At 46.9% G+C, this 23,022-nt stretch overlaps 1 protein-coding gene across 4 annotated transcripts; it reads left to right on the top strand.

Moving 5' to 3' along the window:
• Positions 1-3,045: 3,045 nt before the first annotated feature.
• Positions 3,046-14,176, top strand: LOC143440742 (zinc finger and SCAN domain-containing protein 22-like). 4 transcript variants are annotated; one of them, XM_076927520.1, is made up of 3 exons: positions 3,056-3,218; positions 8,742-9,226; positions 11,358-14,176. In XM_076927520.1, exons 2-3 carry the CDS (start codon positions 8,824-8,826, stop codon positions 12,443-12,445), a joined length of 1,491 nt encoding a protein of 496 aa, XP_076783635.1. In that variant the 5' UTR covers positions 3,056-3,218; positions 8,742-8,823; the 3' UTR covers positions 12,446-14,176. The 4 variants fall into 4 exon arrangements, with proteins under 4 accessions (XP_076783638.1, XP_076783635.1, XP_076783637.1 ...); XM_076927521.1 differs by lacking the exon at positions 3,056-3,218 and adding an exon at positions 3,261-3,427; XM_076927523.1 differs by lacking the exon at positions 8,742-9,226 and having other exon boundaries at positions 3,046-3,146.
• The last annotated feature ends 8,846 nt before the right edge of the window (positions 14,177-23,022 follow it).

Below are 23,022 nucleotides of genomic sequence, written 5' to 3'. Positions count from 1 at the left end.
GTTGCTGCAGGAGGACTATTGGAAAGCCTTCCTGTCAGCTCTTAAGGCCAAAAATTGCTTTATGCAAAGCAAGATGCTTTTTTTTCTTTCTTTCTTTTGGTTTTTCGAGACAGGGTTTCTCTGTGTATCTCTGGCTGTCCTGGAACTCACTCTGTAGACCAGGCTGGCCTCAAACTCAGAAATCCACCTGCCTCTGCTGCAAGATGCTTTTTTAAAAAGACTTATTTCTTTATTTTATATATATGAGTGATATTTCTGCAAATAGAGCTGTCATGCCAGAAGAGGGCATCGGATCCCATTACAGATGGTTGTGAGCCATCATGTGGTTGCTGGGAATTGAACTCAGGATCTCTGGAGGAGCAGACAGTACTTTTAACCGCCGAGCCATCTCTCCAGCACACCAAAGCAAGATATTCTAATGACCATTTTAATATTAAGGGAACTTCACCCTTTTCTAATTGCTTTTCTCCACATGTTCTCTTAAGAAAAACAAAAAAAAAAAAAGGAGAGGGGGGAGGTTCCCAATCTGTGTCCATGAAGTTCCTGACAAAAAGAACATTTATTTTTATCTCTGGTTTCTCACAGAGTGAGGAAACCTACATAACCTAAAAGGAAACAAACTATGAAATGCACAAGTCAGCTGTAGTCAAATGCTTGTGCCCCAGGGACACTGAATCAGATGTTTTAGTTGTACAGAAGAGCTGCCTGTCAGTACACTGCCTTGAACAGTCATCCCCATTACACAGCAGCAGTTCTTGCCCCTCTGTGGGAATGGTCCAGCATCAGAGGCCCTGGCCATCACAGCTTCTTACCTTTGTTCTTACCTAAGAACCCCAAAACTGATGGGGTCTCCTTTGAAGTACACCTGGCTCCCAGGATCCTTTGGATCCGCATTTTTGCTAATCCCCAGGGTTCCCACAAGACCCTGTGGATGTCCTGAATTTGCTTCTCTGCACTCGCGTTTCCCTCTGAAGTTGGCCTCTCATTTCCGTTGCCAAGTCTGACTTTTCATAACAACTCACCTGTTACACCTTGGCTGGTAACTTTTCATTCACAAAGCTAAGAAAAGGAGCATCAGCTGGCTGACTTTGTGCTAGCTCTATGAAATAGTAGCATGTTCTAGATGAGCCAGTAAGTGTGACACACTTTAATCCCAGCACTTAGGAGGCAGGGGCAGAGGCAGGCAAATCTGTTAAGTATGAGGCCAGCCTGGTCCAAGATATCCAGGATTACACAGAGAAACCCTGTGTCAAAGTCACAGAGAGAGAGGGGTGGGGAGGGGGCATGTATAACCATATTCTAAATGAAGAAAATTAGGCCTAGAGCAAATATTACTAATTACCAGAACAAAGGTAATTAAGTATGTTACATTAGCAAGTAATGAAGTCAGACTTTCCTATGAGCACCCAGTTTACAGCAGTTAAGATTTCAGTGACTCACTTATGTTGGAGGTCTTTTGCCTTTTTCTCATGGTCTTGAGCAAACTGCTAAAGCCTCAGACATTATGTCTGTAATCAATACTGGGAGAAATAGAAAAGTAGGACAGGCCAATACTCACCTTTCTTATGATGTTTCAAAGAAAGGCCTTCCCAGAAGCCTTTGTCATATACCCACTTATAATTTGTTGGCCAAAAACGAGTCACAGGGCCATCTGTCATTGGCATGGTAGTGTTGAGCTTTCCTAACCTCTGGTGGCTGCAGGTAAGAGACAATTGAGAAGGGCTCTGTCCCTTTCCTCTTCCAGTCCCTGGAAAGAGTCACCTGTGCTCCCCATCTCCCCAGTGCCAACTTTCACCTCAGGTCTCTCCCCTGCTGCTTCACAGAATCAGTTGTGCCCACAACTGGATGCTGCCATCCCTCACCGGCCCCTCTGCTTTCCCCCAGCTTGCAATCAAGGTGGGGAAGGAGGGGTGGGTACAGAGCAAATCCATGCACTAGGAGCCTGCTCAATACCCTTCCTCCAATGAAAGTAGCAAAACCTTTCTTTCTCACCTGAGAATCTCTGTGAGGAGCTGAATTTGGTTGAGATTGCTGTACTACCGATTTCCTCCTCAAAGCACTTACACCTTTCTGATGCCGTTCCCTCAATACATGCATCCTGTGGCTGCTCTCCATGAAGTTTGATAGTATGGAGCTGAGGCTGTTAAACAGACTCGGTGCACGGTTTCACTTTGCATAGAGCTCAAAGACAGGCAAACTTGGAGACAGTTTAGCAAATCCCAACAGTAAAGGTCTCCAAGTCAGGCACCTTGCCTAGAAGTCTAGGAGCATCTGTGATGTTGAAATGGCCTACAACTTACCCCCATCCCACCCCCAGCTGTCTCACATAGTTAGTGTTAGTTAGCTAAGACTTAAGACTGGTTTCATTCAAATAAATGACAAAGGCGGAGGAAGGATTATAGTTTAGGGCTTGAAGTTGTGCTTAATCTGAGTAAAGTTCGAGGTTCCCCATCACCAAAAAAATAAGCAACATATGGCTGGCAAGACGGAAAAGTGGGTAAACGTGCTTGCTGCCAAGACTGAGTTTGACCTGCAGAACCCACATGGTAAAAGGAAAGAACTGACTTCCATAAGTTGTCTCCTAACATCTTCACATGCATTGTGGTACATACCCCGCAACACACATGAATACACACACACACACACACACACACACACCAAATAAATGTGATTTTTTTTAAAAAAATTACATATGTGGGTATTTTGCCGGCTTGTATATCTGTGCAGCATTTGTGTGCCTGGTGCCTACGAAGGCCAAAAGAGGGCACCAAAACTCCTGAGGCGGGAGTAAGATGGTTGTGAGCCATTTGAGGATGGACCTCACTCACTTGCACCGTGCATGCTCCAACTTTCCACGCATCCCACAACTTCTACTCACAGCCACCTCTGTCTTAAAAAGAAAAACACCAGCCCGGAGTCACCGTCCTCCCCAAACCCAAACCCCAGCAGGCATTCAGAACTACAACTCCCAGCGGGCCTAAGGAATTGGCGCTGTGCTTTCTGGAACTTGTAGTCGAGGTGACGCACTCTGTGGCCATTCGCCTATACTAGGCACGTTGGGAGTTGTGAGTCCCTGGGCAGGAAGGCGCTTGTCTGTGCGTCATCAGGGCGCTTCTGGAAGTGTCTGCTGGGAGTTTGGAGACCGGGTGAGCGCGGGAACCCTGGCATGGAGGGGTGAGAGCTGTGAACGCCCGCGGCAAAGGCAAACCTAACGGCCTGTGAGTACAGGACAGAGTGTGGGACGGAGTGACTGAAGTGTGGAACGGCTGACGGAGTGTGAGTCTGACAAACCAAGAGTGGGACTGGCCGACCGGTTGTATGTGTCCGACAGGTTGTGCTACGGCTAATGCGTCGTGGCCTTGTGGATCACGTCGAGTGACTGATGAAGCGACAGACAGAAAGAGGTTTTCGATGGACTTTGAGATGGGTTTGTGACTGAGTTCAGCCATGAGTGAAATCCTCTGTGTCTGCTTGAGATGCTGACTAACATGGTCTTCCTGCCTCTGCCTCCCAAGCACTGGAATTACTGGTGTAAACCACCACGCCAAATATTTCAGCTGCTTCATTTACCTATTCTTATTTTATATGCATTGGAGTTTGCCTGCATGTGTGTGTGAGGGTGTCAGATCTTGGAATTACAGACAGTTGTGAGCTGCTGTGTGGGTGCTGGGAATTGAACCTGGGTCCTCTGAAAGAGCAGTCAATACCCTTAACCGCCGAGCCACCTCTTCAGCCCCTTGAGCTGCTTTAATTCTACCATAAAATGTATATGAATTGAGCCAGGCGTGGCGGCTCATGTTCTTTCCGAAGCCAGCCTCGTCTATGTACCAAGTTCCAGGCCAGCCAGGACTTTATAGTGAGTCCCTGTATCCTGGTTGTTTTGGTTGGTTGTTTACAACTTGATGAAAGCTAGCGTTATCTGGGAAGGGGAACCTCAGTCGAGAAAGTGCCTCCAAGAGATGACTTGCAGGCAAGTCTATAAAGGGCATTTTCTGATTAACTATTGATGTGGGAGGAGCCAGCCCAGGTGCCACCCCTGAGTGGGTAATCCTGGGTTATATAAGAAAACAGACTGAGCAAGCCTTGGGAAGCAAGCATTCCACCATGACCTCTGCTTCAGTTTCTGCTACCAGGTTCCCACCTTGAGTTAATACCCTGACTTCCTTCAAAACTGGACTGTAATTTGTGAGGAAAATAACCTCCCCAACTTGCTTTTGACCAATGTTTTATCACAGCCATAGAAGGTACAAACTAAGACAACCCTGTCTCAAAATACACACACACATATCACACATATACATAAAACATATGTGTGTGTTTAATATATATTCATTTATATTAATATATTTATTTGCTGGTTTTATCTTGACTAATTTTTTAAAATATTTCTTCTGGACTATTAGTTTGTACTTAAGATTTACTGCAGTATCAGAGACAATATGGACATTTCTGGGGTATACTTGAGTATTCTGATGCCTAAGGGAGGGTTTGCTGCTATGCTTTATAACAGGAGCAGAGTGAAGTCCTGCACTGTAAGTACCAAGCCGCTGAAGGGAGTGTTGTCCCTGTCCAGATGTTAGTAGCTTCCCTATCTAGAAATGGGGATTGATTCTGAAGCAAACTAATACTGAAGTCAGAAGGCAAGAGGATTCTGAGTTCTATTATGTAAGGAGAGCTAGTCTTAAAGTGAAATGTAATTTTGAGCCAAAACACATGACCATTTTAAAGCTCTTGCTATGTGTGTGTGCATGTGCCTGTGCATGTGTGCACACACAGAGAAGCCATGGCACATGTGTAAAGGTCAGGGGACAACTTAAAGGAGTTGGTTCTGTCCTTTTATCATATGAGTCTTAGGGGTTGAATTTAGGTTGTCAGGCTTAGCAACAAGCACCTTTACTTACTGAGCCATTTCACCAACCCACAGCATATTTTTTTGTAAAGGGCATTTTAGCTGACTGTTCCCCACTAGGAATGCATCAAGTGGGTTCTCATCAGCCCCGAGCGGCAGGCAGTTATTGTTCACTGTTCTTCTGCAGTTTGGAAAAGCTGAAAGTCATCCCCCATAAAGGAAGGACTGGAGGACATCAGATGCATGAGGTCTAAGACCAGCACTCTACTTACTGACAAAAAAAAAAAAAAAAAAAAAAAAAAAAAAAACCCTAGAGGCTAATTCAGTTTCCCTGGCTTTTAAAATGGAAACAGTAATACTGATTCATAGAACATCATGTGTTAACAGACACAAGAGGCTAGGTTCACATAGCACATAGTTAGTTCCCAGGGCCTGTCCTTATTTTCTTCTATTCCTGTTACATGTCCTAATATACTTGTTATTTTATCGACCAGACCATATCTGTCTAGTAAAGCACTAAGCAGAGGTCCCATGTCTTCCTCATCTTGGCATCCTTAGCAGAGCTGGGTACTAAGAAGATACTCAATGAAGTTTTATTAAGCAAAACTGGCATTTACATATGTGTAGGCTATAAGATAACTGAAGCCCCTTTTCCTGCTTCGTCTCTCTGCCCCCTCCTTTTTGTGGGATGAGCAGTGGCTTGCTAAGTAGCTCACACAGTCTTCAAATCCTCCTGCTTCATCCTCCTAGGTGCTGGGATTACAGTCATGTGTCAAAATGCCTGCACTGAAAAGCCCCTGACTCTCTTTCCCCCTTGATCTTGTTCTCTTGCGCTTGCTCTCCTCACTCTCATGGCTGGCCTCCTCTTTCCCTTCCTCTTCCTCCTCTTCCTCCTCTTCCTCCTCCTCCTCCTCCTCCTCCTCCTCCTCCTCCTCCTCCTCCTCCTCCTCCTCCTCCTCTTCTTCTTCTTCTTCTTCTTCTTCTTCTTCTTCTTCCTCCCCTCCCCCTTCTCCCATCCCCATGCCCTGAGTAAACTCTATTCTATACTTTAAAAAGCCCCCGCAGTGAGGGCAGATGGATGGTAAGTAATCATATAACTGTGCCATATGTCAAGTGGTGAAGAACAATGAGAAATAAAGCAGGGTAGAGGGCAGAACCTCTGCAGAATTATCTTTTCGTATAGAGGCCTGATTTAAGGAAGGGAAAGAATGCCCAGCATCATGGAGATCCACATAATCATAAAACCCACCATTTATTTATTTATTGTTGTTATTTATTGCTCTGTAGCCCAGGGTGTCCTTGAACTTTCAATCTTCCTGACTTAGCCTGCTGAGTTATAAGATTATAGGTATGTGTCCCTGTTAGAAATAACCACAACAGAAATTAGAAAATATTTTAAACTAAATGATAATTGAGTTGGGTATGATAGTACATGCTTATAATCCCAGCACTGGGGAGGCTGTGACAGAAGGGTTCCCATTGCAAGGCCATTGTGGCCTATATAAGAGATCCTAGGGCTGGAGAGATGGCTTAGTGGTTAAGAGCACTGATTGCTCTTCCAGAGGTCCCGAGTTCAATTCCCAGCAACCACATGGTGGCTCACAACCATCTGCAATGGGATCTAATGCCCTCTACTGGTGTGTCTGAAGAGAGCAATTGTGTACTCATATACATAAAATAAATAAATGAATTTTTAAAAAAAGTGATCCTAGCGTAAAATGTATAGGTTTAAGCACATGCACTTTATTTTAGACTTTTATATTTATTATGATATAGCTAGCATTCACTCCACAGCATAACATCTTCAAGAGTCAGTCTTCTTCCACTCTGCAGGTCCTAGGTATGAAACGTTTGTCATAAGACTTGGTGGCAAGCGCCTTAAATGATAAGCCATCTTGCTGGCCCAAATACATACATTTGTAAAGAAATGTAGTCAGGCATCCTAGGACATGCACTGGGGCTGAAGGGAGAGGACAGTGAACTGGAAGCCATGCTAGCTACATATCGGTACACAGGGAGGGAGGGAGGGAGGGAGGGAGGGAGGGAGGGAGGGAGGGAGGGAGGGAGGGAGGGAGGGAAAGAAACAGATAAAGTGAATGCATCGCCATGGGATTACCAGGTCAAAAGATAGGAAAATAGGATAAGTAACAGGAGACATGGCTTTGTGGCTAGCCATGGGTTTGCTTGCATTTGCAGCTCACTCTCCTACTAATCCCTCCCTAGCTGGGAGACTTGGAAAAGATCCTTTCCTTCCATCTTCACGTAAAATAGGAATACAACTTGCAACTTGTCCCTTGAGTTTGTTTCTTTGCATTTTGGTTTGGTTGGTCTGGTTTTGGGTTTTTTTGAGACAGGGTTTTGCTGTGTAACCTTGGCTGTCATGAAACTCACTCTGTAAACTGTGCTGTTATTAGACTCAGAGATACACCTGCCTCTGCTTCCCAAGTGCTGAGATTAAAGGGATTGGCCACTACCACCCTGCTGTCCAGAGAGAGAGAGAGAGAGAGAGAGAGAGAGAGAGAGAGAGAGAGAGAGAGAGAGAACACGCGCAGATGTCTCCACTTACTTAGCAGGCACTTGATTAGACTGAGCCATCATCTCCTTAGCCCTGTTGAAGTCACTTCATTCTTAGTAAAGTTCTGTGTCAGTGTTCTGGGACAGTTGATCAGAGAGAGACTTTGCAGGGTGAATTAGGCTTCTCAGCAGCGGGGGCATCAGATCAGCCTCTCAAGGACTGAATGCTAGCAGCTTCCTAGAAGCTCTTTTTATTGTTTCTAAATGGCACTTTTGTCAGTTCCACATACCAAAACTTATCTGATCTAGGGCTTGTCCTGCAAGAACCATCACCGTAAGCAGTTTTCAGCCATGCTAGACTTCCTGGTTTGCCAGGCATGTCTAAGACTAAGTTATACAAAGGCTCTGAGGATCCTTTAGAAGACCAATTCCATAAATCTCAGACAGCAATCACTGGCAAAAGGCTTAGGTGTCAACGCTCCTTATTCATGCCGAATACAACACAGCAGTCCTGCTACAATTCTGTTTTTACGTGTGCGGTTGTTTTACCTACATGTGTGGTTATGTACCACGTGTATGCCTGGTGCTTGTGGAAACCAGAAAAGGGTGACTTGACACTGGAATTACAGACACTTACGAGCCCCTATATGGGTGATGGGAATGAAACCCAAGCCCTCTGGAAGAAAATCCAATCTTCTTTACATTTTTATTTTATTTTATTTTATTTTATTTTGGTAAGGGTCTCTTATCTAGCCCCTAAGTTGATTTAGCATTTTTGTATATGGTGCTCAAGCAGGAGTCAGTTCTCTTCCACCACTGGGGCTCCTGCACCTTTACCTGTGGACCCATCTCATTGCCCCTCCCCTTCTAACTTTATTGAATTTGTTCTTTGATAATTTCATCCATATAAGCCATGCATCCTGATTACTGTAACACCCTGTCAGTCTTCCTCCCACCTCAGTTATCCCCCCATCCTCCTTACAAATCTTCTGATACTCACAACTGTTTGGTTTTTGAGGCCCACTGAATTTAATCAGGATCATCTGTGACCATGAATTTGAAACTTTCTGCTGGAGCTTAGTGGGTTCCCCTCTGTTGTACATTACAAATGCATGGAACCACTGAGTATCCTCCTTAACTCTGAATGGGCACTCACATGGTCGTTATACTCATCTCTTTCTAGTGTGACAATAAGTGTTTGGGTGGCAAGCACCTTTACCAGGCAATCCATCTCACTGGCCCAAATACATATGTTTAAAAAGAAGTGAGGTATCTTTGAGTCAGGCATGGTAGTGCACGCACAGGATGAGGCAGGATGATAATGAACTGGAAGCCAGTCTGGCTATCTCAAGCCTGCACCTCCCCTCCCTTTTTTCAGATGGTGATGAAGCTCTAACATTTCTTCAGACCCAATTCTGAGGCTTGAGTCATCCCTGTGACTCACTGAATTCTTCTGCCCAATGGCCATCCCCAAGAGCCCTCTGAGCCCAGTACTCTGGGAACAGGATAGCTTCCTTCAGGTGAAGGTGAAAGAGGAGGAAGAAGCTAGCCACTCCCAGAGCCAGGAATCCAGCCCTAGCTTTACTGCCCACCCTGAGGCTGCACGCTTGCGCTTCAGGCACTTCCGCTATGAGGAGGCATCCAGCCCCCATCAGGCTCTAGCCCAACTGCGAGAGCTATGTTGCCAGTGGCTGAGGCCAGAGTCGTCCTCCAAAGAACAGATGCTGGAGTTGCTGGTGCTGGAGCAGTTCCTGGGTGCACTGCCCCCTGAGATCCAGGCCTGGGTGGGTGCTCAGTGCCCAAAGAGTGGAAAGGAGGCCGCCGTTCTGGTGGAGGATATGACTCAACTGCTGGACAGGAGAGGTAAGACGGAGCAGCAGGCAGGTGGTCACTGGTAGCTCTGGCACAGCCTGGCTGCACTGTCAAGCTCTAGTTCACGATTGCTCGGGTACTCATTCTCACACTTGTGACTTAGCGGTGGTTACAAGTGACCAAATCCCAAACACTTAAGGGTCAGAGGCTTAGATACAGCAGTATCCAGAAGATACATCACAACACTGAAGGAGTGAGCACTTGACACTGAGCTGGCTTGCTCTTACCCTCTCAGATTCTATATCTCCACTAGGCTGGATTTTTTCAGCAGTTAGTTTTATTTGTTTTTTTAAAAGACAAAGTCTTTTGTACCCAGGCTCACCTCAAATTTGCTGCATAGCTGAAAATGACCTTGAACTCCTGATCCTTCTGCCTCCACCTCCCAAATGCTGGGGTTCCAGGGATGTACCACTACAGCCAGCTTTAGATGGTACGGGGGTCAGGCCCAGGGCTTTCATGCTTGTAAGTAAGCACTCTGCCTGCTGAGTTACATTCCTAGCTCATTAGCCTCTCCCTGAGGTGAGCAAAGGCAGCCCATCAGCCCCTAAGTGGACAGGGGAAACAGCAAGCAGTGTCTATTGTGAGCCTCACCGAACCAGTCAGATCTTCTGTTTGCCTTTGGCCAGCAAATCCCAGGAACTAATGGTGAGCCTGAGGCACTTCCCTCAAGGAAGTATAAGCTACTGACCCAGATGAAATGACTGGATCCCTTGAGAGGGCGGGAAACAGAAATAAGTACCCCTGTGTACTCTCTAGTAGCCTTTCCTATGCTAGCCTATAAGATCTGAGGATCAGGAGTGGTTAGATGCTCTGAGCTGGAATGGTCACTTGTCATTCAAGGAGGCCCACACATATATCCCAGCCCAGAGAAGTTTGGTAGGATGCAAGGACTGTACAATCTAGAGTAGAAGCTTCCAAAGCAAGTCCCAATTTGGCTGCAAGCTAACTGATCAAGTACAAATGCCTCAGCATATCTGTTAATTCTGTGATTTGTTTGTTTGTTTGTTTATTGAGGAGGGGGTCTTATGTGGCTCTTGGATTAGAACTACTGTGTAATGTTGTGGCTTGGAACAAGCTATGTAGACTAGGCTGGCCTTGAACTCAGATTCTCTTGGCTCCATCTCCCAAGTGCTGGGACTAAAGGCATGCTTGACAGTGCCTAGCTAATCCCGTGATCTCGTAACAGAGACTCAGCACCTCAGTCTCTTCATCTACAGTGGAGCCACTGAGTACCTCCTGGAGTGGAAATGAAGCAGTGGAAGTTACACACTGCACTTGGAATGTAGCACATAACGAAACTCTGATATAAGCCAGCAGCCCTGGCAGGCAAGCAGTATCACAAACTGAGGTCCAGATGATGGCAGTGTTGTTTAAGGATTGACCACTTGGCAGCTCAAAGGCTGGGCTTAGATAAGCACTGTTTCTGAGTCCACTCAGCCCAGCTATAGTCTAGAATAATAACTATTGCATCCTTCTCTGACTCATCCCTGGGATTCATCTGTAAATGTTGCCAGATGTCGTATGGTCAGACACCCTTTGCACCTATGAAGGGGGCTGGTCAGTGCAGGTGTGCCTCTCCCGCCTGTTACTTGGAGCTTCAGAAGCAGATGTCTGGATTCTGCTGTGAGAAATTACAGTCACGGGTATCTGGACTGATTCTCATGTAGCCACTATTCCCAAAGACAACTGCTGAGTTTAAGGGACAGCCTAGACTCACAGTGGCCTGCCTAAGATTGCAGGAAGGAGACATACAGGTACCTGAGCACAGGTACCTCACAAGGACCAGCTCCCTTCACTCTTGTTCCATTCTGACCTTGTCCACATAAAAGCTTTCCTTTTGGCATTTTAGCCAGATCAGGAGCCTTGTCAAAATGGATGGCTTGGTTATGGGAGGAACAGTCAGAAATATGAGGCAGTTTAGGGTCGTATAAGAGGACAAACCTGAATCCTTTTTCTTACCCAAAACCCCAAAGGGGAAATTTCCTTTTGGAAATGAGGCCATGTGAGAAGAGTGATCCACAGCCTCCCTTTAAAGTAGGTGAGCCGGGCCTCAAGCAGATGAAGAGGCTTATGTGGTGATCCGGGGTGAAAAAATAACAGTGTGCTTTTTTAATAATTCCAGGATGGGAACCAGCAGTGGAATGTGAAGAGGCAAGTTGCAAACAGAGCAATAGTGATAAATCAGAGCCACCAGAAATGGCCACTGAAACCATCATGGGAAGCATTTCCCCAGAAGCTACCCTTGCCCACACTTGTCAACCTGAGAGCAGCTCAGAGAGCCAGCCAGAGCTCCTGGGAGAACTGTGGATGAAGTCTACTGCCCAAGAGATGGATTTCAGAAAAGCTCTGGGGCCTCACATGGATGCTTCCAAAGACCAGCCTGTACAAGAGTCTGATGCCTCAGGAAACAGTTCCAACATGTGGCCCAACTTCCCTTCCCAAGACAAGGCTTCTTCTGAGGAGAAATTTGGCCCATTGCTTGATAATGATACAGTGCCTCCAGATACATACTCAGAGAAGAAGGCCTCCAACAATAGTGAATGTATGAAAACATTCCAGAACACTTCAGCCCTGGAGACCCACCAGAAGAGCCAGTCTCAGAAGACCCCCTATGCCTGTACTGAGTGCGGGAAGGTATTCAGTCGGAGCACCCATCTTGTCCAACACCAGGTTGTTCACACAGGAGCAAAGCCCCATGCATGTAAAGAGTGTGGTAAAGCCTTCAGTCGAGTTGCCCACCTGACACAGCACCAGAGGATTCATACTGGGGAGAAGCCCTATAAATGTGAGGAATGTGGCAAAACCTTCAGCCGCAGCACCCACCTCACGCAGCATCAGCGGGTGCACACAGGCGAGCGGCCCTACGAGTGTGATACGTGCGGCAAAGCCTTCAGTCAGAGCACCCACCTGACACAGCACCAGCGCATCCACACTGGGGAGAAGCCCTACAGGTGTGATGTGTGTGGGAGAGCCTTCAGTGACTGTTCAGCTCTGGTCCGGCACCTGAGAGTCCACTCCGGAGAGAAGCCGTATCAATGTAAGGACTGCCCGAAGGCCTTCGCACAAAGCTCCTCCCTCAATGAGCACCAGCGCACTCACACGGGTGAAAAGCCTTACAAATGCAGTGACTGTGGGAAAGCTTTTAGCCGCAGCTCAGCTCTCATGGTGCACCTAAAGATCCATGTCACCGTGACTCGAAGCACCCCTTAGGGTGCAGCACAGCCTCCCCGAGAGACTCAGCATCTAAGACATCCTGAATGCCACAGGAGCCAAAAGCACCAGGGGTTGATAATTGTGCTGCTAGTGTCCACCGCGGGCAGAGTGGGGCCGTCTGGGAACACCTCTACATTGGAGGCCCCACGGGAAGTCCCTTAATGAACACAGATTCATACCAATTGATGACACTTCTAGAAGCTTCCTACTGTCCTCCATCTCCCACTCAGGCTGGTCCCAGGGAGACGATACTAGTGAACTAATGATCTGCATTGTTTCTTGGAACCAGAGCAAGTAAAAGCGGGTGTCTTTCCAGGCTCAGATGGCCCAAGATCCTCAAGGCAGGAAGACTCAAGCTTCAGGTTCTCACATGGCTACTGTTCTTGCCGGTACCTTTGATGGTCAGCCTAGAATGGCCCACTCTGTGCCTTTCACACCTGCTTCCCCACCATTACTTTATGCCTAACTCCAAGACAGACTTGTGAGGCTGCCTCTCCATGCTATCCCTCTCATGTTCTCCCTGCTTTAATCCACAGTGATGCTTGACACTTGGCCAGTATCTGTCTTCTCCCACGTCTTCCTTCCACATCTCATAGGCTCCAGCTCTGTGGAGTCACCTCAGGCTCATCTCTAATCTAGCTCCTCCTCCAGCATCACCCCCTGTGAGCTCACCTTGCCTCCCACTGGATTTTTATCAGGGCTTTCCTTTTCTCATCTCTTCCTGCCTTCATTCCATTCCCACCCACTTTCCTGGCGCATCTTTTTCTGCTACCCAGCTCACATTGAATCATTCCATGACACAATATGTTGTCAGTGACTCACCTCTTCAACAAACAAGCATGCCAGGATACATGTCACTTTGGCCCAAGCAATTACTCTAATTATCCTCAAATGTGTATATAAATGTTGTCATTTGTCTTTGAGCACAGTGTGTGAAAGTGATTTCAAAGTGCTGGTCTGCCTGTTGGGCAAACTACTCTCCTTGTCTGTTGTCTTGTGTTTGCTCCAGACCTGGCCTCCTCTTGCCTCTTCCACTCCTCGTAGCCTCAGCTCCCACATGCCAGCCATTCGTTCCCCTACCTATGTGCCTTTTTGTCTGTCCCTGGGACCCTGAGGCCTTCTTTCCTCTGTGTTGTCTCAGATATCCTCGAAAAGCTTCCCCAAACACTTTGACCTGACCTTACCTTGCCTGACACTCTTGCTGCTGGAGTACCCCACTATTAACTGTCTTAAGCCTCTTACCATGTCATTGTGCTTGCACCTCTTACACAATGCATAGGCCAGCGCTCCCAAAGTATTTTATGCTGTGAACACAGTGCACAAGATGCAGCAAACCCTTCCCGCTGTCTCTAGGATGAGTGTAACCAATACCTCCCCTAGGTAGTCACTGTCATCCACCCCATGTTTTCTTCATAAAGTCATTTATGGAAGAGCCCCTGTGCCCATGTAAGTCCAGCTGCAGTGGTCAAAACAAAACATGGCCATACCAAGCCTTCCTTGCCTCAGGTCCTAAAGCCCTGGGTACCATAGACTTAAGGGATGCCAGCACTCTGCCAATCCTAAAGCCATATTCTGTTCACTTTGCCTGCCTTCGTTTCCTTCAGAAAGACAATCCCTTAGCTCCTGTGCCGCCTGACTAACATGGGTGACTTCACAAGGTTTTCTTTTCAGTCACTGATCTATGTGAGCTACTGTATCCGTTAGCATAATACATTTTGTTTTCCTGAACCTCCCATGTCTCCTCTTGTGGCTTCATCTGATTGACTGTCACATACAAGAACATCACCCCACCCCACCCCCCACCCCCCACCCCCCGGGATAACTGCAAACTGGAGTATTTCAATAGAAAGTACTAAAAGGCCTACCCCGTGGGCAAAGACTGCATGTGTTGGGCTTCTCCAACATCTACAGTTGCTTCTGTGTTGCCAGTGGAGGGAGTCCTCCAAGCAAAGGTTCAAATACAGGGCTGTTCCAGAGGTGCCAGGTGCAGAGTGTGTAGATAGAACCTACCTCCGTTTGTAGGGCTGCAGATTCCTGTGTCTGTGGTGCAGCTGTGCCATTCGGCAGTTTGGAAACAATGTGTAAACACAAAGTTCATACTCATGGGCCTTCACAGGAAGGTCAGGCCAGACACTGGGTTCTGATCGCTGTAACAGCTGTGAAGCCTTTAGTTCCAAGGTTCTCAGACCCAGGACCAAGAGCTGTAACACAGCCTGCATTGGAGGATTGAAAAATCTCAATGCCTAAGATTGCCTGTTCTATACAATGCCAGCTGCCATTGAGGGCTGAGGAATCCAGACATTTAGACCTACAGGAGCTCTAACGGTAAGGTCAAAGCTGGGAAGACCCAACTTTTCACAAAGGATTATAACACTAGAGAGTGCCCGTCTGCTGCTGGTCTTACACAGGGCTTGAAACTAGATGCAGCGCCAAGGGAATCTAATGCTACCAACCTCAGCACAGACAGTCTAATAGCCTGCCCCTGAGTCTATCTGGGTAGAGTAGAAGCACCGCGATAGGTTGGTGGTTAATACAAAAGTGCATAGCCCAAGGCTACCCCACCTGTCTGGTCACAGGGCATCTTCACCCCAAATGACAGTTCACAAGCTCAAACCTAGGCTGAGTCCCGACGAGGACTATGTAGGACAGGACATGACTGTCCTTTTTGTGCATGTGCGAGTCCCTTCTGCACCTGTGTGTCTCTTCATGATCTCTCTGTGAACACTTAGAGCTACAGTGTCAGACCCTACCCTTACAGGGAAAAGCAGCCAAGAAACATTTAGGAAAGAAAACGATTGAGGACTTGTTCCTGAAACTAGCTCTAGATCTTGCAGGGAGAGAGGTAATGGGTTCCTCCGGCCTCTTTGAGGTGAGGACATTAGAGTTAAGTCTGAAGCAGACAGAAAATGCCTTAAGCCGACTGGGAAGGGAAACAGCAAGTGGCCAGCAAAAGGCCAAGTGGCGGGACACAGTAGGGAAGTGGGGGCTCTCCGGGCGTAGGCCACCAGGAAATATGCACGGCTCTAAGAGCTTTAGACTAACATGGTTGATGATAGGCCGGGGTCCCTTCATGAGTTTCAATCTCCCAGCCCCTACGGGGTCCAGGAAGCCGTCAGAGGAACTGGATAGCCGGCGTAAACATGCAGAGCAGAACTGTAGCGAAAGATCCGGAACCGGAAGTGTGCTGTTTCGGGTCTCCTCCCTAATCCCACGCTTGGGGAGTGAACCGCAGCTCCAGTAAGAGGCGGGAGGTCTCTGTCTTAAAGACCAGAGACTAAATGGAATGTCACATACTCATTGGCGGCTGCTGGCTCGGAACCAGAAGCGGACATCCTTTACTCCGTCGTTTGGGTGTTGGGACCAGACCAAGGACTGGGGAGGGGAACAGCGCAAGGCCTCGTGGGAAATGTAGTTCTATTCCATCCCTCCTGTAAATTGATTTGAGGAGGAGGAACAGAGTCAGACTGTCAGCGCCTCCCACCCCCAGTGGGCTGTTAACCTACGTTAGCAAGGAGATGGTGACTGCAGAAACGGTCTCCCGCCAGGCTTGGGTAAATGTTGAAAGACTACTGGAAAGCACTAAAATGTCCCAGTGAGTGGGCCGCCCTCCAGCCTAGTGAAATCCCATCTCTAGACGTGGAGTTGACCACTGAGTTCCCTCGGTAACTATATGTGCATCCTGCATAAAGAAGAATCAAAGCGCTGAGCAGTGATGGCGCACACCTTTAATCCCAGCACTTGGGAGGCAGAGGCAGGCGGATTTCTGAGTTTGAGGCCAGCCTGGTCTACAGAGTGAGTTCCAGGACAGCCAGGGCTACACAGAGAAACCCTGTCTCGAAACACCACCCCGCCCCCCAACCCCCAGAAAAAAAGAAAAGAAAATCCAAAGCCCACAAGGTGGTATGAAACCTAGTCTCCTGGTCTTGGATAGAATGACCTGCAGAATGATCTGGTCAAGCCTTTTGTTGTTTTTCATAACATCCACCCCCACCACCCCGCATCTATCCTGTAATTTTTACCTTTATCTGATTTTGTTATTTTGAAACAAGCTTTCATATAGCACAGACTGGCCAAGAATCTTGAGAGCTGGGCCTGAAGAGTTGGCTCAGTGGTTAAAAGCACTGGCTGCTTTTCCAGAGGACATGGGTTTGTTTTGCAACACCTGTTGGGACCCACACTAGCCCCACGTTCAGGCGACCAAAAATGTCGCAGCCCGAACAAAATGTTGAGGCCCGGGCTGCCCTGCGTTTGGCAGCTACTGTATCCCGGTCCTTGCTGCTCCGGTCCGTGGGTCGGGGTTCAGCAAGAGAGAGGGTGAGGGTGGACTCGAAGAATGGAGACCAGACAAAGTGTGTTTCAATCCCGTCTATTCTTCAGTCTCTCTTCCTCTAAGTGTCTCCTAAAAGTGTCTCCTCTGTCTGCTGTGTCTGATCTGTTCTGTCTCTGCCTTTTATATGTCTCACTTCTAAGCCACGCCTCTAAGTTACACCTATAATCATGCCCTTAGGTCTTGTCTCTAACTCTGATCTCTACACTTCTAAGTTACACACCTTTAATCTCACACACCTTTAATCTCAAGGTATCTAAACCAAGATTATCAGAGTGTGCTCAGCTGTTGTAGGCTATTGTAATCCAAGTCTCATGTCAGGGTATATGGCTCAAGATGGCTGCAAAGCTGATAGCCGCTTTCTGCTAAAAGTCGGTCCCCAACAAACACCCAAATGGTGAATCACAACCATCCATAATTCCAGTTAACAGGGATCCATTATGGACGTCTGACCTCTATGGGCACCAAGCAGGCACATGGTATACATACATACATGCGGGCAAAATACACACCCAGATAAAATAAAAATCACACACACACACACACACACACACACACACACACACACACACACACAAACAAATTTTGAAACCTATAGGACAAAGACAGACTTTGAGGAGAAGCTGAAGTGCAGTAGGCCAGGTGGTTAGAAGACATCTTGCATCCTCTGTACCTCTGTTTTGTTTCCCCAGTCACACACACTGTCTTCATCTTAGTAAAGCATTCATTTTGGAATTCTGACTTCTGTGCTGCAAGAAAACCTGTTATCTTATATCACTGTTATACTCTGTCACGCTGGGAAACAGGAAACTGCTCATGGGGCAATTGGGGGAGAAGAGTCGTCTCCTCCTCCCCCCACCATTGGATTTCTGAAACAGATGACCCTATTTATCTTACGCTATCCTCAAACTCACCATCCTCCTGCCACAGCCTCCTAAGCCTTGTGACCAGGTATGCATCACCATGGTGGGCTCCAATCGTTCATTCATGGGTTTGTTGTTCTATTTTATATATTACATTTATTTAACTAGTGGAAGGTGGGGGCATGCATGCTAATATGTCCTAGAGCCCTGGAGCACCTGTGGAGATAGGAGACAACTTGTGGGAGTCGATCCTCTCCTTCTACCACGTGAATCTATGCTATCAAACTCAGGCCTTCACGCTTGCTACTAAGTATTTACCTGCTAAGCCAACTTGCCAATAATCTGGAGCAAGGAAGGCCACAAGCCCAAGCCCAAGCCCAAGCCCATTTTGATGTTTATGTTTGTGACTCCAGCATTGAATGCTGGTCTTACATTTTTAATGTTGCCTATTCCTAATTTTCTAAGTAAAAGCAAGTAAATTTATATAAATCTGTGGTTCTCAACCTGGGGACACTTCTCTCTTGTGGATGGAGGCCAGAGCATCCCGAAATGCACAGGATAGGCCTAGCCATAAATGCACAAAACCCTATATCCCATACTCAGGAGGAGGAGGAGGCAGAATAATCAGAAATTTAAGGTCAGCCTCAGCTTCATAGGGAGTTTGAGACCAAACTGAGCTTCATAGGTCTGTCTCAATAAAACCAAAATATAAATTGATAAGTTATCTCTGTAGACAAAATGAGCCAGTTCATTCAGCATTAAAAAGTATAAAAGCAGGTTTATTGGGGGCAGCTTTCCCGTGGGTTCACCAATCCCAAGGAATAAGGCCAGGGAAGTCACCATGCGGAAAGAAGAAAGAAATCACATGCACATGGGAAGAGAGAAATGTAGAGAGACAGACAGACAGAATGTCTGGATTATATAGTGAAGAGCCTCTCAGAGAGAGGAAGCCTAGCCCCTGGGTTGGAAAGTTCAGGTTAGAGGGTGAGATGTACCAGCCATGCCCTATAACAGGTAGGGACTGAGGGAGGGAACCTGGAGGCCAGGTCCCTCTTTGGTATACTAATAGGCATCTCAGACGCTTGTCCTGGGTCTGAAGTCCAACATAAATAAATATGGGGTAGGATATATATATGTATGTATGTTCTTAAGATCCTATCTATTCTGCATACAGTGTTCTGCCTACATGTATGCCTGCAGGCCAGAAGAGGGCACCACATATCATCATAGATGTTCATGAGCCACACCATGTGATTGCTGGGAACTGAAATTTGATTTCTGGAAGAGCAGCCAGTGCTCTTAGCCTCTGAGCCATCTCTCCAGCCCCTTGACTGTTTTTCTAAGTGAACTCAAATAGCCCTAACAGGCCAGCGAGATAATTGTTTTAAAGGGTTTGCTACTGAGCCTGACAGCCTAAGTTAAATCCCCAAACCTACAGAATGGAAGGAGAGAACTCAACTTCCCAGTAAGCACTCCTCTGACCTCCACACGTCTCCCTATAAGCCAATAAATAAGTAAATTTAATTTTTAATTTTTAAAAAGTATTTATTTATTTTATGTATATAAGTACAGCATTGCTCTCTTCAGACACACAGAAGAGGGCATCAGACCCCATTGCAGATAGTTGTGAGCCGCCATGTGATTGCTGGGAATTGAACTCAGGACCTCTGGAAGAGCAGTCCGTGCTCTTAACTACTGAGCCATCTCTCCAGCCTGTAAACATAATTTCTAAAACAGAAAAAGCTGCATTTTTAGATTGTATTTTAAAAACAGAACATGACTACTTACCAATATAATGTACATTACAGTCATTCTTGTCTACATATTGAGCTGAAAGTCAAGCTGGGTTATGAGACTCTGTTTCATGAAAACATCAACATAAAAAAAAAACTGGGTTACTTGCCAACAGTTGCAGTTAGCTGAAACACACATATGGACATTCGGTATATTCCTTCAGTATATACAGGCATCATCCTGTGGGGATGTCTATGGCTGTGGCTCTGAGGTAGTGTTTACCTAACCTCAGAAGGATCAAAACCCTTTGTTCTTTTCAAAGTTCCAAGTTCAAAAATCAGGTCCAGTGCCCTGTGGAGGCTGTAGCAAAGACTGTTTTCACATCAATTCCAACTTTTGGTGGTGCTAGGTGTGGTGGCACACCCTTTTAATTCTAGCACTCAGAGAGAGAGAGAGGCAGGAGGATCTCCGTGATTTGGAGGCTAGTCAGGTTTTCATAGTGAGCCTCAGGACAGCCAGGGCTACATAAAGACAAAAGAAAAATCAACAACAAAAAGAACCCTAAACTAAACTAACTTCTTGTGGCTCCAGGTATTTCTTGGCTTGTGGCTACATCCCTTCAATCTCTGCATCTGCAGCCACATGACCTCCCTACCATCCCCTCTTCCCTCTTATTACTACAATCTTTCCAAGAGGAAGATGTATGTAGTATCTACCTATTCTTCTAATGTCCCAATGCAAACCAAGGCACATTCCACCAAAGCCCACTCTAGGGAACCAGTATGAGTTTATTGGATTTACTTACAAGGATTCTTCCACAACAGGCCCCATCTGAAGTTTTTATCCAGTAGAATAGAGTGTTTCCCCATAGCCATAGCTGCCCAGCTAGAACCTTCCTCCCCACTCTTCCTGGCCTATATACTCTAGCCCCTCCAGGACCACATGCAATTAAGGCAGAGTTACATACAACTATATACCTAGTTGAGAGTCCTATGATTCTTCCCACCCTCCCGTGATGGAGGGTAAACAGTCAGGTCTGGATTGTACAATCCTTCTGCATGAAGGTTCAGCTAAACCCCCCAAAATAGTGGTTTCTTGGCTCTGAGAATGGCCAAACACAATACCCCTGGTGGTGCTGGGAATTTAACAGCTTCTTACGTGATAAGTTTTACAAAAACTGTCATTTAATTTAAGGCCCATCTCAATAATCTAGGATAATTTTATCATGAGATCCTTACTTACATCTGTAACTATCCCAGTCCAAAAAGGTCACAGTCTTAATATTAGAACAGGAACAGACCTTTCTGAAGGTATGGGAGCACCCACCTAGACAGAAAATGATAGCCAGGCCAGAGTGAATGATTATGGATCTGTCGTGGATGGAAGGCCAAGTTAGGAATTCAGCAGGCCTGAACTGGTCTCTACCAGGTGACTGGACTTATCCAATACCCCACACATTCTAAACTAGACGAAAATCAGGTAAGTGATTTAAACAAACACGCAAGGATCATCAGCAAGGCCCATGAAAGGCCATCATGAGACAGGAAACTGTAGGAATGCAGGACTGTAGCCCTGGCAACAGACGCTAACCAACAACACCCTGATGCCTTCCACTAATAAGCCCCCAGGCCTTAGAACAAATGACTCCAAGATGGAAGTACAATTCAGGTCATAAAACACGCACATAGACACTACCACCTGCAAAAACAAAAACAAAGACCCAGTCCATCAAAATCCATGGTTCTGGGAAAGTCTCTAAATGTACTAACCCTACTTTTTGGCTTCTGTAGTTTAGTTCCACTTCCGGCTACCTATTCTTGTTAAATGAAGTATATCACCCCAGCATCTGGCTTTTGTCTTAAAAGCTCACCCTGAAAAAAAGCTTAAGGTTATTCTGTGATCCCAAACACCCAGTATAGTCCCCACCTGGCTCATACAGGCTTTCTATTGCCTTAAATCCATGTCCAGGTATTCTTCTCTGGTGGATGCCCCACAACAGTGGGGAGCCCAGGATGGAGCTAAACATCATGCTTTTAAAGATGAAAGCAACCTACGTAGGACCTACAAACTCTCCATTGAGCATGAAGAAAGTAACACCAGAAGCCCAAGACCTACGGGAGTGATACTCTAGCTCCTTCCAAGAATTCATAAGGGTGGGGGCTAAAGAGATGGCTCAGCAGTCATTTTTTAAAAGTTTCCATCCCTAGCATCCACCTCAGGCGGTTTATAACCAGTTGTAACTCTGTGTAGTGGAAGGTGGCCCTGAACTTCTGATCCTCCTGCTTCCAGCTCCCAAATGCTGGGATGGCAGGTGTGCACAACCATACCTGGCTTAAGCAAACTTAATTTTATCTGTACAAATCAATTTCTGCAGTATTTCTCTTAACCTATGGCCCACATTCAGGTGCCCCGCACCTGCCCTCTGTCATCTAGTAGGTGAAGCTCACAAAGTCTATAAAAACATCCATTATCAACCACTGTGGTGCAGTGACAGCTTTCGAAGATAAGTGGGTGACAGCCCCAACAACAACGATAAATTGAGGTAAGATTCCTGACATCCCAGTTTTCCCTCCCTCCACACACACAAGGTATGAACTGAGATACAGAGAAGAAAACCTTGTCCCACCAGAATCCCTGAGAAGTTTCTGGAAGCTAACTCCTCCTTCCCAGTCCTGAGCTGTTTACAGCTCTGTTAGGAGTAGCTGGGGAAGAAGATAAAGACCTGGGTGGGATGAGCAACTTTTTTTTCTTTTCCCTTTTCTTTTTCTCTTCTCTCCTCTCCCCTTTCTCCTCTCCTTTTGTTTTGTAAGAGAAACATCTCTGAGCCAATAGGTGATGGCACTCACCTTTCATCCCAGCAGTTGGGAAGGGCAGAGGCAGGTGAATCCCTAAGTTCGAGGCCAGCCTGGTCTAAAGAGCCAGTCAAAGGACAACCAGTGCTACACAGAGAAACCCTGCCTCTAAACCAAACAACCGAAGAAAACCACCCCTGGGGGTAAACCTGCTGACAACGTCTCTCCGTTATTAGTACTAAATCACTGGGATCTCAGATGAGTGTGTCACCCGAGAAATCCCAGGGCTGAGGATCCCGCCCCCCTCCAATACTCCCCGCTATGTATCCCTCCCCGGGGAGGGTCGCAAGGATGGAAGTCGGAGTCTAGTGTCCGGGATCGGACCTGAGAAAAAACGCCCAGACAACAGTGGCCAGATGATGAAAGAGGAAGTGATCCCATACCGACCGGAAGCCTGGGACCCGCCGAGCAAGGCTTGCGGGCGGGTGGAGGGTGGGGCCCGAGCTTGTGAACCCGGATCACACAGGATCCGACTCCACTATTTTGGTGAGAAATAATGAGCCGAGCTGGCTGCCCTAGCTAAGAACCCACTGTGCACGGCCCCTCGGTTTTGCAGCCCAATTACCGAGAACACGGACTGCACGTCAGCACCATTTAGAAATGGCGGTGTCGGGTTCACGAACGTTTCTGCGCATGTGCGCCGACACAGACGCTTGGCAAGTGCTTCAGACGTCCGCCAGAAGCCGGGCGCGGCGCTGTTTCTAAAAGTGCGCATGCGTCACACGACTCAAAGAGCGCCTCCCGTTCTAGCGTTTGATTGGCCGGTGAGCACGCCGTTCTCCTCTGCGCGTGCGTCCC

The sequence above is a fragment of the Arvicanthis niloticus genome, chromosome 30, assembly GCF_011762505.2.
Source record: "Arvicanthis niloticus isolate mArvNil1 chromosome 30, mArvNil1.pat.X, whole genome shotgun sequence".
NCBI classification, from domain to species: domain Eukaryota; kingdom Metazoa; phylum Chordata; class Mammalia; order Rodentia; family Muridae; genus Arvicanthis; species Arvicanthis niloticus.
Note: the sequence above shows the minus strand (reverse complement) of the source record. Positions and strands in the feature narration are given on the sequence as shown.

Coding starts and splice junctions, on each gene's coding strand:
- LOC143440742 (XM_076927520.1), top strand. CDS start 8,824: ATGGCCATCCCCAAGAGCCCTCTGAGCCCAGTACTCTGGGAACAGGAT. Junction 9,227..11,357: donor TCAACTGCTGGACAGGAGAG/GTAAGACGGAGC, acceptor TAATAATTCCAG/GATGGGAACCAGCAGTGGAA.